Genomic DNA, 15,514 nt, shown 5'->3' on the forward strand with positions numbered 1-15,514 from the left:
TGATTTTGCTTACATATACTATGTACTGTGCCAGTCAAGTGACTCAAGTGCATAGGTGTAAAAGATTGCATAAAAATGTGGGGGAGATTTCAAGGAGGCAGGGGTTGCGAAAGTTTGCAAGACATTGATAGAGAGGAGACCCAAGCTCAGAACCGTTATTAGTGGGTTCGTAAGCCAAGCTCAGAACACGTCCGTTCCACGTGTCGCCCACTTGGCTTAAGATTTAGAGATGCTTCCGGAAAGGCGCAGCTAGCCATGCGGCTAGCTGCATGAACCCCAGATCGGTCGTTCACATGCGTGCCTTTGGTTATTGCAACCGAAAGTGAGCTCACACACACTTAACTGCATGAACAGCGACGCCGGAGCGGCAGAAATGTTTCCTTGAAATGAAATGAGTAAAATGCAGGAGTTACCTGTGAGTGTTGTTAAGGGCACAGGTCAAGAAAACAAGATGCGCCCATGTAGCATACGGAAGTGATGAGCCCTGCATATAATTGAAATGATAGTGTATTAATTACAAGTACTTTAGTTAACATTGTCTCTTCGTAGTGTAAACTTCACAGAATGTTCGGTTTTAATAATGCACGTCTGCACATGTGCAAGTTAAATCCGCACATTCGTAAGATGGTATAAAGTTCCTATCTAGAATCTTTGAATTAGCTGCTAATTAAATTGGACATAATCCAGTTTGCATTACATTGAACATTACACACGCGATCTTTTGGACAACTAGAAAGCAATATATATTTCTATAGATAATGCAACAGAAAATATAGATGATGGTCCATATAAACTGAAGTATTTCATTTTAACTAATAAATTCAAGAGGCAGGAATTCAATTCTCGATGAATGAACTAGAAACAAAATTCCTATTTTCTTCGTTCCAGAATAATTTTATACTTTTACTCCATCCATGTCATATTGTAAGACTTGTTAGCCTTGTCTAGATGCATCAATTGATAAATATATATAGTTTATATATGTTTCAATGCATTAGTATCACAAGGTTAGAAAAATTTATATTACGAAACAAATTAGTTAACTTGAACCAGAAAGATATGACAGAGGGAGTTCATCCCAAAGGAAGAATGGTGCCTAATTAAGCGCCTCATTCTCGTTCCTGTTTCAAGGCACATAGACCAAAGCAACATTGCTGCTACAGTATAAACATGGGTTATGGCAATTACTGGGGAGGGAATTTCATGTCTATTCCACCGACAAGTTTTTCAGTGGATGAACATGATCAAGAAAATAACATGGTACAAATGATCATGGAGATGAACAAATGCAGCAAGAAGGCTGAAGCGTACCTGTGTATGTTTCCCTTGCATGCACGTGACTTAGGAGGGGCCCGTTTCTCCATCTTTTCATTTCATTTGCACCTAAACCCCTCAAGGAGCAAACATGGCCAGCTCTGGTGCCTGTTATTTAAACCCCCTCTTTCGCTCCTCACAAAGTCACAAGCCACACACACTATGCTCTCTATCTACTTCCTAAGCGCATACAAGCACTACTCTCCATACAGCAAGCAGATACAAACAGAAGGATGAAGCTCAGAGTAAAAGGCCTCGGCCTCCTTCTTCTCCTTGTCTTGCTTGCTCTTTGCTCCACCATTGACGTCTGCGATGCAAGAAGAGGCAAGCACTGGCGACCTAGGAGCTCACCAAGCTCTTCTCTGCTAAGGAAAAAGGGCAAAGGAAAGAAGGGTAGCTCCAACCGGCAGCACGGAGGCAACTGGCCAAGTCTGAAGCCGCCAGTCAGCGCACCACCGAGCCCTGGTGCCGGCAAAGGGTACCAGAGCCCAAGCCCAAGTCCAAGCCCGAATGCACCTGTAAGCCCAAGCCCTGTCAATGGAAGTGGACATGCGAGTCCCAAACCCCCAACTCCAAGCTGTGGAAAGGGTAATCAGCCACCATCACGGCCAACACCAACACCACCACAAGGCGCAGTGTTCAACGTGGTTGATTTTGGAGCTAAAGGAGATGGTATTTCAGATGATACCAAGGTCAGCATTATCCTCTAAAATGCAGTTAGAAAGTGTACCTTCTACGTAAAATTGTCAAATATCATGTACTTTTTTCCTCCAAGTCCGGAATTTCCCCTTCAATACGTCAGGTAGGCTCCATGCTGATCATTCCCATAAAATTCTTCATAAATACTTTTTGATATTAGAATTCTGCATTCATATAGTATTTGGAAAAAAAAAAGATGGCAGTTCAGAGTAGTTTGTATCTTCAGATTATCCAGAACTTTGGATACAAGCATGCATGCTAGATGGAATGATCTACCAGAACCATCAAAACATGTGGCGGTGCACATTTCACATGATTTCCAGAGCATAGTCCGTACTTTTTCTTAAGTCAGTTTATTCATGACAGCATCTGTTTCTGGCAATTGATCTGTTCGCTATTTTGGATTGTTCCCTGCATGTGTTGCCAGCAACCTGTTCTGTTTGCCAATGTGGATTGTTCATTTCTTCTCACATGATCAGCTCCATCTGATGCATGTACGAATTTAGCTATGCTGCTGCTTTTTTCTATTTTTTTATTAGTATTATTTGAGGAGTCACAGAAGACACTAAAGCAAACACCGAATAAGTTAAGGGCTCTAAAGGAAAAGCATTTATAAGGGTTTTTGTTTGTGCCGACTGCCCAGAAAAGCACGATAAGCAAACTACAGTAATCCTGTGGTTTTTCACCTTTTCAGTCAAAGAGCAAAGCTCTTTTCATGAACCAGCAAATCAATCCTTTCTTACGAAGGTTTTGGAAATCTAAATCTTATGTTCTTTGGGGGAAAAGCAATACAAAGGATATTTTTAATGAGAAACAGTATTTAAAATTGCATCACAGTAATCCTCAAACAATGTTCATTGTCTTATTTTTAGCAAAACCTTCATTTCTTTTTTGCAAAAAACAAGAGTAAATTGTACTTTGTGCTATATTTTATTACTCAAGTTTCACTTTAGACCACCCTTAAACTTGCCTTTTTATTTTAGACCGGGTAAATTTACTATTGTTGTGGTTTGAAGCACCCCGAACAATTTTTTCAGGACATTAACGAGTTCAAATACATCGGTTCCAGTGCACCGATGAACTTTTATCCATGTGCAGTCCATACATTTGCTGAAAGGGAGATTACACATGACCCAAAAAGTTGTTTGGGATGAACTAAATTGCAACAATGGTAAATTTAACCATTCCAAAGTGAAAAGATAAGTTTAAAGATGGTCTAAAGTGAAACTTAGGTAATAAAAGGTGGTCCAAAATACAATGTACTCAAAAAAAAAATCCTTCCTTTTTTGCTTGATTGCATACTACTCATGCCTGCATGGCATCAAAGACCATATTAATTTCACTAGGGATCTGAGCTATATGGGTGTGTTTTATTTCTGGGTTCATTTTCTAGTACTACAGTCAAGAGGACAGTGGCTTTTCATATCAAGTTTGAGAAAAATGTGTCTTTTATCCTCATGCAGGCTTTTGAAGCAGCATGGGCCGCAGCGTGCAAGAAGGGAGCATCTACAGTTTTCGTGCCATCACAACTAGAGTTCCTTGTTGGGCCAATCTCATTCTCTGGGCCTTACTGCAAACCAAACATTCTGTTCCAGGTAACTATGCTCTAAGCCCCACATCGTTCTACCCAAAAATGCTTCCCCTGATTATTATATAGCTCTTTTTTAATATAAGTGCAAACCCCAAACCAGCCTGAACACCACATAACTCTTCCTTCATAAAGGACAAGGCTATATTTAGCAGACTCTAAACACCCACTTTATTATACACTTATGCCATCCCTCCTAACAGTCTTGTATTTGGGAATAAACATGACTTTCATGGTAGAAACGAAAACACTCCACAACTTACATTTTGCAGATAGGTCAGAGAACCTCGCTTTTAATCTCTATCTGAATCTTGTTTTGTTGAGCATATCTAAAGCAATGCCAAAAGTAGTTTCAATAGAAGGGCATTTCTACTTTGTTATTTTCATCTATACTCCTACAAGAAGTAGTGGTGGTGAATCTGCCACCCACCACATCTCCAACTCCATATTTTTCGAAACAAAAGATGACTATGGGATCCACATGTCAACCACCCCCACTAACTCTTTTTTTCTTTTTTGAAAGAAAAAAAAAGAATCATGGGACCAAAAGACCCACATGTTAGTAACAGATATATACAGTAATTAAGAGATGATATATGTTGAAAATAATAGTATAACATGTTAATGATGATTATCTTTAATAAATTTCTGTTGCAACACATAGGCCATATGTTCATCCAACTAATATGATCAGTGGACAAGTTCAACAATCCACCAACTTGACAGAGTTGATTAGTGAAACACAACATAATGGTGTTAAGTGATGTGTTTATTTTGCAGCTGGAAGGAACTATTATAGCCCCAACCAGTGCTAAAGCCTGGGGTTCTGGCTTGCTTCAATGGATCGAGTTTACAAAACTAAATGGAATATCAATTCAAGGCAATGGCATCATAAATGGTAGAGGGCAACAATGGTGGACCTATTCAGACACAGATGACAACGAAGATGATGACACAGTAAGATCTCACCATCTACTATATCATGAATACAATTCAAAAGACGGCTCATTTAGTTACTAACCTTGGCTACTTCCAGCAGTATGATGTGGAGTTTGAAAGGATGCCACAAGTTAAACCTACAGTAAGAACATCACTATATCAAATCATAATTGTAAATGTCTGGTTGAATACCTAAACTAAGTCATAAGAACTTTACTCTGATGCAGGCATTGAGATTCTATGGTAGTTTCAACGTGGTAGTATCTGGTATCACTATTGTCAACAGTTCACAGTGCCACCTTAAGTTTGACAGCTGTCAAGGAGTAATGGTCCATGACCTAACAATATCCTCCCCAGAGAACAGCCTCAACACTGACGGAATACACCTGCAGAACTCTAAAGATGTCAGCATTCATCATACCAACATGGCTTGTGGTACTACCTCTATAATTAAACTGAAGTAGAAATTAGAGCCTATATGAATCTAACCTGCATCACAATGCTTAGAGATTTCCTTTTACTCAAATCCTCCATATGTGAAACAAATCTTAAGAATTTAAGGCAAGAGACAGGTATGCTCAATAAGGCCTAGAAACAACTGAAATCCTGTCCCTCTGTCCTGTAAATTCTACAATGCACAGGACAGGAGGAGGAAGCCCATAAAAACTTTAGGAGTACTGAAATGTGATTCTATCTTTTGCAGTTACTAAAAATAGTAGCAAAACACAGTTAACACGGCATTCTTTGTCATATATGATGCAGGTGATGACTGTATCTCCATTCAAACAGGATGCAGCGACATAAATATACATAATGTGAATTGTGGACCTGGCCATGGAATCAGCATTGGAGGCCTAGGCCGGGACAACACAAAAGCATGTGTCTCCAATGTTACTGTAAGAGATGTCAACATGTTCAGAACCATGAACGGTGTCAGAATCAAGACCTGGCAGGTGAGAATATGCCTTTACGTAAAAACAAATCCTACTTCAATAGAACAGACATTGCATTGTCACAAAAGGAAAAGATAAATATATCCTCTTCATAAACTTGCACAAGCAGCTGTGCTAAGAAAGATGTTTGAGGAAAAGAAATTGATCCCAAGTGTAAACATAATACTTACTGAGTTAAACAAATAAAATTCTCCTTGCAGGGTGGCTTAGGCTTGGTTCAAGATGTAAGGTTCTCAAACATCCAAGTCTCAGAAGTCCAAACACCAATTATCATAGACCAGTTTTACTGTGACAAAAGAACCTGCTCAAACCAAACATCAGCAGTGGCAGTATCAGGCGTTCAGTATGAGAACATCAGAGGAACATTTACTATCAAGCCTGTCCATTTTGCATGCAGTGACAGCTCACCTTGTTCAGGAATCACTCTTACTGGAGTACAACTCAGACCAGTCCAAATACCTCACTACCGCCTAAACGACCCTTTCTGCTGGCAGGCTTTTGGGGAACTATACACTCCAACCATCCCTCCAATAGCTTGCTTGCACCTTGGAAAACCTGCTGGGAATAACTTGCAGTCATATCACGACTTATGTTGATACACAAAAGTACCTTCATCCATTGATTGGTGCTTATCCATGAGTGGTCGTTGTGAAACTTCCGACCCCTTTGCACCATTGCTTGGCGATGTGCATATATACAGTTATTCTAATGCCGTTTTTACTATAGCATGTGTCACCCTTCAATTGAAACAAACACAGATACTTCCATATGAAATGGTCATGCAGCACGAATATGTATTTGAGTTGAAAAGTATTGAACATATTCTAATTTTTCGCAATACCTTCATTCAGTGTTAGCTTCATTACGTTAACCATTATGTTAACATAATGATGTGTCAATGTACAGAAGTATTGAAGTTATCTTCATATGATCAAGTGATCCATGACAATTATTATGTCTTCATATGCTGCTTCTAACACTGGATCAAGGTATTGCAAAAATTAGAATATGTTCACAGCAGTTTGTACATCGAAACATCATTCAATGTTAACATAATGGCCACGGATCACTTGATCTAACAAATATAAAGAACTAGCCGGATTATTGAAAAGGATAATCTTCAAAATACATTAATAATTGAACTGATGCTCAGACATAGATTGATAACAGACAGAAGAGGTTTAGATTGCCTGCAGGCTATTGATCGATAATAATTCAAGACAGTCATAAATAATTGACCTGATATTCAGGCATAGATTGTTAATAGATACATAAGGTTTAGATTACATGTATTGGTTGATGATAACTAATTCAAAATAGTACTGATATGTGCTACAGGTACAGAACTGTTATTGAATACTGGAAAATACCAAAAGGAAATGAGAAGCGAATTGCTCAAATTAAAAAGGTTGAAACTAAAAACAGCTCTACACCGTCCAATGCAAAGGGTTTTTGTTCTTCTAATGGTACTGACAACCTTAAGTTAGCTAACAAGAGAAAATTATGTAAGTATCATGACAAAGTGACAGAGCAAAGAGAGCATATGCACTTATCTCATTATACATACATACTCCCTCCAGTTTTTTTATTTGATGCTATTGATTTTTGAATCTATGATTGACCATTCGTTTTATTCAAAAAATTTATACACTATTAATTATTTTGTTATGATTTGATTTATTACTAAAGAAACTTTAAGAATGACTTGTAATTTTACATATTTGCACAAAAGTTTCAAATAAGACGAACAGTCAAATGTAAATCTAAAAATCAGCGGCATCAAATAAAAAAAACTTAAGTATTTGTGCTATTTGTTTGCACAATGAGGACAGCACTTTTTTTGTAAATTTAATGAGAAAAAGGTCATTCCATGAAAAATCTTATGAAAAATGAGAAAATATAATATACTCTAAAAAGTCATAAATATGCAAACAAGAATATTGTTCGCATATTCCTTCTAGGAAATTACAGCTCATTCATCACTAGCATGTTTTCTCGATGTAATTTCATTGGTGTCGCACCGCACATAACTAGATGCGGCAAGACTGTCAACAAGTAGAATGAAAGAAGAATATGTGGCACTGGCAATTGTTCCACACACTCGTCAATTTGAAGCTCCACAGGATGATGTTTGAAAAAATGCCATAACCTGTTCAAGAAGTACCAGAGATAAACTTTTCAGCATTGTCTAGCACAAGATGAGAGGTCAACCAAATTGGAAGGTATTAGGATGAAACAGACCTACCGAAAGCCACTCATCTTGAGAAACTAATGAGATCCTTTCTTCCTTTGTAGTTCTCAATACTTTCAGGGCTTACTAGCCCTGTACTTTCCACATATTTATTCTCTAAGTCCTATTTTGGAAGTAAGTTTGACTTCATGTGAGCAAACAAATTTGTCGTAAAATCTGTTGTGAAAAAAATACATATACAGGCATGCCAGCATACAGAAATACTTATGCACAGTTGTTACGTGGGAGATACCTTAGCTAGAAGGATGTTGAAATAGAAAAGTAGACTTAAAAAGGTAAAAGATGTAGCTAACTCTTGATACACTAAAAACTTGATATTTGTAACTCCAGCCAAAATAAGTGAAGAATGCATTTAAAACAAACAATAATATTTTACAAATCAGTTTTAGTATTAACAACCAATATCAAATCAAAATTTTGACGCAATATGATTATCCTGTGCTGTAACAACATTTTTACAAACCTTCAGTCCCTCGCGCACGCTCTCAAGAACATCAACAGACATTCTGTCAAAGAAAAGAATCCCCTACACATACACAATTAAATGGTTAGAATTGATATGTTGAGCCACTGTTAGGTTGCTTCTTGGTATATGCTTAACAATGTGTTTCAAATAAATGGACAAATTGATCTCTAGATTCTGATGTTGAATTGAGTGTGCTTATGTGCCCCCATCCCACATTGAAAATTGATTTATCCTTATTTGGCTTCTTTATCAAAAGTAACCTTGACAGGTAAGTAATAAACATGAACTTCATTTGGTGGACCCTTGCAAATGTTTGCCACAGAAAGAAACTGAAGCAGAAGAATAGCTGCTGGCAAACGTTTACAGGCAGTCCTGACAATATAACTTCAACCATAGTCAAGCACGTACCAGTAAATGATCAAACTCATGCTGGAAAACTCTTGCAGACAGACCTGACAATTTAACTTTGATCTTGGCCCCTGTAACATCTTGAGCATCAATTTTGACATTGTCTGGTCTCTGCATGAATACAGCGATTACATGTCATTCACCCAAAGGCCATACAGCATATGTGCACTGTGATGAACATTTGCTCATTTATTTCTAACTTACTCCCTCTGTCCCAAAAGAAAAAAAACTACTTCAAGCTTCCCAAGAAGGAATCAATGAGAAGGAAAAAAGACCAAAACATCCCTATTTAATAGCAAGTAGTATTGGTGAATGGGTAGGTCAGGGGTATTGAAGGAATAAAATTTCTCAATTTACGAACCAATGGGTAGGTAAGGTGTAATGCCCATGTATTTCTTCTATTTGTTAGGCTTCCGTTTAGAAAAAAAAAGGTGGAGTTTTGTGGTGTCCCAGGCTATGCCGTTTACAGAGAAACCCACACAAACTAAGGGTCACATTATTACCTGTGATCACAGTACCAGTCTCGATAGAGACAAGCTAGTACCTACAGAATAATAGTCAAAATCAGATTATATAAAGATTTATTTCAACGCTGATGGTGGTCCCAAACATCCTACCATCGCGGACAGCTCCCAGACTAGTAGGTAGACTCACAAGACAAACGCCTAATGCAGAAGTAAGATAATGGCGGCGGCAAGCGCAAAGCACGGAACAAAAACAACAAGGCAACTAACATAACACACGGATTATGCTTGGGAACTAGGCCTGAAACCCTGAGAAGTCGGACTCCAGCTGCTCCTGGTAGTACTCTGCAACCAAGGGGTCGAGGTACTCCTCCTCTAACTCTATATGTTCAAATAAGACTGGGTGAGTACTAACGTACTCAGCAAGCCAATAACAAAAACAATGACATGAAGGCTAAATCAAGGTAGGGACATGGTCATTTTCACAATAAGTTATAAAAAATGCTTATTTACCAAATGCTAGTGAATCAATTTTTGAAAACATGACAAACTAAATCCCATAAAAGTTTATAGATGAAACATAACTATCGTGACCTCTCGGCACTCCCAAAATGATACTTTTAAACCACCTTTGCTCAAGACATGGCCATCTCAGCCAAACCATCAATTTAGTGCCAACACCCCAAGTCACGCGAACTCGTAAATAAACCCAAATAAATAAACAAAAATAGAACAAAACCATTTTTTATTTCCTCAAATTCAAAATAGGGGGGTTTATAAAACTACGCTATGAGAAACCCCTCACATCCGTCCATGACCATGGGCACGGTTGTTTAAACAGTTTATCACTCTGCAAAGGTTGCATTCTTTACCTACATGCCACGAATGTCACCCTTTATCCAACACGTGGATCAGACACGACAAACAAGAGAGTGTCCACTACAAGGTCTTTTCATAACCAAATCATAGACTCTCTCATCACACGGATAGGCCAATCTCTGAAACCAAGTATCAAGCTAGTCTCAGACCCTCGTCTACTTAGGCCATGCCGTATAGCGCTGACCACATCTCGCGGCCCGGACCAAACTCCCATATTAGGAGAATGCCTTTGTCTGTCTCAACTGCCAACCTGCTGGACACCTATGTTTAAACTATTCATTCAACCAGGGGCATCCCACTCTACCTGTGTTGCCACAGTATTTTATGCTTGGATGAATTTCCCAAAGGAATCGGTACTTATGGATAATGTGTAGTCAAGCCACCCTGGCACTAACTCCCGCATCATCAAATTTGTAAAAGAAAAAGACACACATTTCTTCATTTGAAACCACAAATGACTATTTCTCTGTTTGAAATAAATATAAACAAGAAATTAAACCATTAAACACTTCTCCATAAAACAGTATAGTCGCGACCTACAGGCTAACTACTCAGTGGTGTGAACACCGAAAATGGGGGTAGAGCTCACAAATGATGGCCTATATATATATATTTATTTATATTTATATTTATATTTATATTTATATTTATATATTTAAGTGCAAGTACTGGGAAGGTCTGACGATTCGACACGAATCGTGGCTGAGAAAATAATAATTCCAGCAGGTGAAATATATAATTGTGAGCTAACCAAATTATATTCAAGGCAATCTACACTCTTGGAGAAGTTTTTCGGCATCTCTCCAAAAGAATTTGTATGACTGCATGTAACAATTTCATACAGCTTATTGAAGCTTTCATGAGAATCAGAAGTCCCACAGGGCACAAGGAACAAAACAAGGTAGGAAATCTCACATTAACCCCAAAAATCATTCCATTTGAACGTATGCCTTTTGTATTACATGAATATTGTAGGCCAATATGACAAATAATAAAGTAGAAAGCATACTTACATGTGAATATTAGTAGGCTTAAAACCAAGTAACCAACTATTGAATTATCCTATTGTTACATCGTCAGAATTTGAAGGATAGTCCATTAGTTATAAACTTATAATCATTTTACCAATGCTTTAACTCAAATTCATAGTGATATATATATATATATATATATATATATAGAGAGAGAGAGAGAGAGAGAGAGTTCAGTAGAGCGTGCAGGGTTGATCTCAGCAATCAACTTCGTTGATTGTCAATTTGTTATGAACTAGTTTTTTTTTCCTAAACATAAATCCATGGTAAAAGAATCCTGACTACATAACTAGTTATGATCACTGAATCCATATAACAGTGCGCAGAATAAAGGATTCAGCAACACAATGCAAACAAACAAGCTTCATCAATTCGGTCAAATTTATCATGTAGCCTTTCGACAGTCAAGTAACAATATGGCTAGTGCAGAAAGTATTCTCACCACCACATTGGCATATATCCCAGGGAATGATAAGCAGCCTTCCTCGAACACTAACAATCGTTTCGACAGTTTGTATACTACTGGGTTGACAAGGACAATCTCCTCTCCTTCTCCCTTCACACCAGCTGGATTAAAAACCATAAGCTGCACGTTCACCCCAACTTGTGGTGCAGATAGACCAATTCCATCAGTTCTGTAGCAAGAAACCATTGGTTCAATTCGCGGGAGACCTTCACAAGCAATAGTGGATAGTAACCTTTTTCTAAAAATGGTAACGATATATATGATATTGTATATTATCCCACTTAGCAAGACATTCATGTACTCCGTCATAAGTAACTAGTATGCCACATACCTACTCCCTCCATCTTTATTTATATGATTTTGACCAATGTCAAATAAATAAAAATGGAGGGAGTATGATCAATTTAAAACACATCATAGTAGTCTTGGAAATTTTGTGGAATTCCTAACCATTCTAAAGCCCACGGAGCCTTGCAAGCACAAGTGGTACATCAATTTGCTTATTTAACCAAGTAAAATATAGTGAATCTGAAGCGCTAGAAAAATCATCCAGTGCAGGGTTAACTTAAATTGTCGTGCATTTTTCGTCAAAAGAGTGACATGGTACCATCATGCGCATTTCATCAAACAGGTTGGCGCACGCAAACAAAGACCTCAGCAACAAAAGGCACATGAGGCAATCACTAGACTCACTTGTACATGACGTCGAACATCTCGTCAGCGAGGCGGCGTAGGCCGTCGTCGAAGGTGTTGATGCGCTTGTTGCGCGCCCGCAGGATTGGGTCGGGGTACTTCACGACCGTGAGCGGCGGGTCGAACTGAAGGTCGGCAGCTGCATCGCGCGCGCACACAACCACCGGCAGAACCAGAGAATAAACCAGGTTAGAAGCACACCCCTTAGCAGAGTAACGCTCCGTGAAGGCGGGCAGCTGACCTGTGGCGAAGTCCTCGTCCTCGGCGGGCGGCGTGGTGGTGACGGAGGAGCCGAAGCCGCGGCGGGCGCGTGCCGCCGCGGCGAGGGGCGCGACCGAGCCCATGCGGGGGAGCGGCAGCGCTCTGGGGTGCGTGGCGAGGAGGGGGCGCGAGGAGGACGCGAACCCGCGGAGGCGAGGGCAGCGGCGGAGGTGAAGGTGAAGGCGCGCGGCCATGGTGGGGGGGGGGGGGGAGCTAAACTCCACGATTTTTTTCCCCGCACGCCGCAGCGATTGGGCGGCGTTGTCCGCGGTCAGCCTCTGCGACGCCTTCTCTTCTCTCTCTCCTTTTGTTTTGGGCGTGAGATATGGGTCTCCTTCTTTCAGCTGACAGAATGCAGCCCAACATATTTCTGGCCCATTTGGCCATTTTGCTCTCCTACTCCTGCAAGGCTACAATCGCCAGATTCCAGACGAACGTCTCCACTACGAGTCTATGATTACTCCGGAGTGGATTTTAAATTCTCGAGGGGATATCCACTTATCTATTACATGCTATTTAAATAATCATTAAAAATTTAAAAAAATTTGTGAAGATATATTAATATAAGATATATCACTACACAAACATACAAGTTCAAATATAACTTCTTTAATCCATAACAAACTAACAAATATGACGGTACGTATACTATTCAGAGTTAAATTTCTTATCTTTGTTATGGATCGTAGAAGTCATATTTAAACTTGCATGTTTGTCTAATGTTATATCTTATATAAATCTATCTTCACAATTTTTTAAAAAAATTTTAATGACTATTTAGATAGCATATAATAAATGAGAAGTCATCCTTTGAGGGTTTAGAATACTTTCCATGATTACTCTCCACCCCACGCTGACGCGAATCCTTTTGTCATCGGGAAAACGTGGCCTACAGCCCGCGTAGCACGAATCCCACGTTCCTAGCTCGTCGCGTCTAGCTAGCTCACCGTTCCGTGAGCCGTCGAGAGCTCTCGCTTTTGTGCCGATCCGGCATGTCGCCGAACCAGTTCCGAGCGCGAGCCGAGGCGGAACCACTTCATTTGAGAGCTGCTATAAGTACGATGCTGTGCGTACGTTAGGTGTACGATAACGCCGATAACGTCCGAGATGTACGTGCACCGTGCGCGCCGGTGCTGCGTCCGTCCTTATTTCGGGCGCGAGAGAACCGCGACACGCGGACGGACGCAGGCACGTTTGAGGAGGCGACACGCACGCGCGCGCGCGCGAGCGAGCGAGCGTTAGCGTGCACGTGGTTTACAGCCTCGGCGTTGTGAGTTGTACACTTGTAGCTGGCGGCTGTAGCTGCAAACGGAACAGAGGAAAGGTGAACGAAAAAATAAATAATGCTGCGTTTATTGCTCGGCTGGATGAGAAGCAAGAAAGCTAGCTAGCTTAATTGCTCAGACAGTACGAATGGATTAAGGTTGAACTGTGTGTTTAATTTTGTTCGGCAAGCTATGCAATGACTTGGTCACAAGTTAACTCGTGAGATTTTGAGATGACGAGTGCATAGGCTGAGCTTGTAGCTAGGATGCATGTGCGCTTGCGGCTTGCTATACGTTGCAACTTAACATATCAAGTGAAAGTCCAACGGATAACTCCTGGTGTTTTTTATAAATAAAATTAAAAGACTAATTTTCAGTCCAAGCATTTTTGCTGCACTCTATCCACGTACATTGTGGATCAGGCCGTGCTTTCAAAAGCTGATCCGTCACACTACGGAGCAGGTTTGGACCTGTACCCGCCGTCCCGAAACGGAAGCGCCTCAAAAAGAAAGCATCCCTTTTCTTTTGCCAAACCCGGCAAAAGGTTGCAGCATCTCAAGCTAGCCACGACGCGGGAGCATGTGGCCCCGCCAACACGAACATGTGAGCGATGGGTTAGCCGCGTCGCGTCTATATAAACGCCGACGCCCGCCGTCCCCCCCGATCAATCAGGCTCCAAAGTGTACAGCAATCCATCGTCCCCGATCTAGCGTGCCGGCCGGCGAGCGATCAAGAAGCTGCTTTGCGATGGCCGGCGGGATGTGCAGCCGCGCCGGCGAGCCGGCGGTGCGCAAGGGCCCGTGGACGCTGGAGGAGGACCTCATCCTCGTCAGCTACATCTCCCAGAACGGCGAAGGCTCCTGGGACAACCTCGCGCGCTCCGCCGGTAAGCTACGACGCTCCATGCCCCTTTCTTGTTGCTGCAAGTTGTTCGATCGGGTTTGATCGATCGTAGCTTAATCACCTCGACTCTGTGATGTACCACAAATTCAGGGCTGAACCGGAACGGGAAGAGCTGCAGGCTGCGGTGGCTCAACTACCTGAGGCCAGGGGTGCGGCGGGGCAGCATCACGCCGGAGGAGGACATCGTGATCCGGGAGCTCCACTCCCGGTGGGGGAACAGGTGGTCCAAGATCGCCAAGCACCTCCCCGGCAGGACGGACAACGAGATCAAGAACTACTGGAGGACCAAGATACACAGGAAGCCACGCAGGAGCCAGCTGCAGGAGCCGGAGCCGGAGCCCTGCGAGGACGCCATGGCCACCAGCGAGTCGGCCTCGGCGTCGAGCAGCCAGAGCCTCAGCCAGGCCAGCTCCACCGTCTGGGACGAGCACATGCAGACCAGCAGCAGCTTCCCTCACCCCGAGCTCCTGGGCTCCGTCGCCGCCGCCGACCACCACCTCGGAATGGCCGTCCTGGACGAGGTCGCCGCCGAGCACTTCATCCCGCCGGAGTTCACCTTCAGTGAGGGCTTGATCGACTTCGTGGACAACTTCTGGGAGACGATGCCTGTTTCAGACATGGTGTGACGGCGCCACACAAACGAAAAAAAAACGCGCGCGCACTGCAGCAACCAGCTAGTACTATAGCAGTACAGCATTATAGGCGCCTATAGAGAGAGTATGTTCGATACAGGAATCGATCGATCAACGACGTTCCTATGCTTGTAGTTGTAGACGGTTGTTTCGGAAACTTGATCTCGTTTTCCTTTTATTTTTTTTCTGTTGTCCCCGGGTGAACTGAATTTTTTGGCGAGGTTAAAAGCTCTGTACTGATCTGAGGTTCTTGAACTTCAGACGTTGCAACTACAAGCTAATTAATTGAGAGAAGTAGTAGA

At 41.5% G+C, this 15,514-nt stretch overlaps 3 protein-coding genes and 1 long non-coding RNA gene across 7 annotated transcripts; 2 read left to right on the plus strand and 2 right to left on the minus strand.

The window, feature by feature from the left end:
• Positions 1-1,410: 1,410 nt before the first annotated feature.
• On the plus strand, positions 1,411-6,264 carry LOC102699446 (polygalacturonase At1g48100-like). Of its 2 annotated transcripts, none has more exons than XM_006644350.3 (7): positions 1,411-2,006; positions 3,477-3,608; positions 4,382-4,558; positions 4,641-4,682; positions 4,768-4,975; positions 5,303-5,493; positions 5,694-6,216. In XM_006644350.3, the coding sequence occupies exons 1-7, from the start codon at positions 1,548-1,550 to the stop codon at positions 6,087-6,089; spliced, it is 1,605 nt and encodes a 534-aa protein (XP_006644413.1). In that variant the 5' UTR covers positions 1,411-1,547; the 3' UTR covers positions 6,090-6,216. The 2 variants fall into 2 exon arrangements, with proteins under 2 accessions (XP_006644413.1, XP_006644412.1); XM_006644349.2 differs by having other exon boundaries at positions 1,470-2,006; positions 4,638-4,682; positions 5,694-6,264.
• On the minus strand, positions 1,738-6,409 carry LOC107305594. 2 transcript variants are annotated; one of them, XR_001551810.2, is made up of 7 exons: positions 6,335-6,409; positions 5,902-6,230; positions 5,664-5,794; positions 4,758-4,926; positions 4,623-4,677; positions 2,045-2,148; positions 1,738-1,830 (listed from the first exon to the last, which is right to left on the minus strand). It is a non-coding gene; the product is annotated as an uncharacterized LOC107305594 (long non-coding RNA). The 2 variants fall into 2 exon arrangements; XR_001551811.2 differs by lacking the exon at positions 6,335-6,409 and having other exon boundaries at positions 2,045-2,128; positions 5,902-5,980.
• An 862-nt stretch (positions 6,410-7,271) lies between these two features.
• Positions 7,272-12,666, minus strand: LOC102722992 (peptide deformylase 1B, chloroplastic). Of its 2 annotated transcripts, none has more exons than XM_006644348.3 (7): positions 12,393-12,666; positions 12,152-12,290; positions 11,435-11,627; positions 8,619-8,729; positions 8,208-8,270; positions 7,739-7,847; positions 7,272-7,642 (listed from the first exon to the last, which is right to left on the minus strand). In XM_006644348.3, exons 1-6 carry the CDS (start codon positions 12,604-12,606, stop codon positions 7,749-7,751), a joined length of 819 nt encoding a protein of 272 aa, XP_006644411.2. In that variant the 5' UTR covers positions 12,607-12,666; the 3' UTR covers positions 7,272-7,642; positions 7,739-7,748. The 2 variants fall into 2 exon arrangements, with proteins under 2 accessions (XP_006644411.2, XP_015693482.2); XM_015837996.2 differs by having other exon boundaries at positions 7,735-7,847.
• A 1,691-nt stretch (positions 12,667-14,357) lies between these two features.
• Positions 14,358-15,514, plus strand: LOC102699907 (MYB-like transcription factor EOBI). The gene is made up of 2 exons (XM_040523316.1): positions 14,358-14,563; positions 14,671-15,514. The coding sequence occupies exons 1-2, from the start codon at positions 14,425-14,427 to the stop codon at positions 15,204-15,206; spliced, it is 675 nt and encodes a 224-aa protein (XP_040379250.1). The 5' UTR covers positions 14,358-14,424; the 3' UTR covers positions 15,207-15,514.

The sequence above is a fragment of the Oryza brachyantha genome, chromosome 1 (assembly GCF_000231095.2).
Source record: "Oryza brachyantha chromosome 1, ObraRS2, whole genome shotgun sequence".
NCBI classification, from domain to species: domain Eukaryota; kingdom Viridiplantae; phylum Streptophyta; class Magnoliopsida; order Poales; family Poaceae; genus Oryza; species Oryza brachyantha.

What these genes read in the sequence shown, in the direction of transcription:
- LOC102699446 (XM_006644349.2), top strand. Translation starts at nt 1,548, where the DNA reads ATGAAGCTCAGAGTAAAAGGCCTCGGCCTCCTTCTTCTCCTTGTCTTG. An exon ending in AACCAAACATTCTGTTCCAG is followed by an intron (nt 3,609 to 4,381) that starts GTAACTATGCTC and finishes TTTATTTTGCAG; the next exon opens with CTGGAAGGAACTATTATAGC. An exon ending in TCAGAATCAAGACCTGGCAG is followed by an intron (nt 5,494 to 5,693) that starts GTGAGAATATGC and finishes TTCTCCTTGCAG; the next exon opens with GGTGGCTTAGGCTTGGTTCA.
- LOC102699907 (XM_040523316.1), top strand. Translation starts at nt 14,425, where the DNA reads ATGGCCGGCGGGATGTGCAGCCGCGCCGGCGAGCCGGCGGTGCGCAAG. An exon ending in CAACCTCGCGCGCTCCGCCG is followed by an intron (nt 14,564 to 14,670) that starts GTAAGCTACGAC and finishes CCACAAATTCAG; the next exon opens with GGCTGAACCGGAACGGGAAG.
- LOC102722992 (XM_006644348.3), bottom strand. Translation starts at nt 12,606, where the DNA reads ATGGCCGCGCGCCTTCACCTTCACCTCCGCCGCTGCCCTCGCCTCCGC. An exon ending in ATGAGTTTGATCATTTACTG is followed by an intron (nt 8,271 to 8,618) that starts GTACGTGCTTGA and finishes GTGTATGTGTAG; the next exon opens with GGGATTCTTTTCTTTGACAG. An exon ending in GCGTGCGCGAGGGACTGAAG is followed by an intron (nt 7,848 to 8,207) that starts GTTTGTAAAAAT and finishes CTTCCAAAATAG; the next exon opens with GACTTAGAGAATAAATATGT.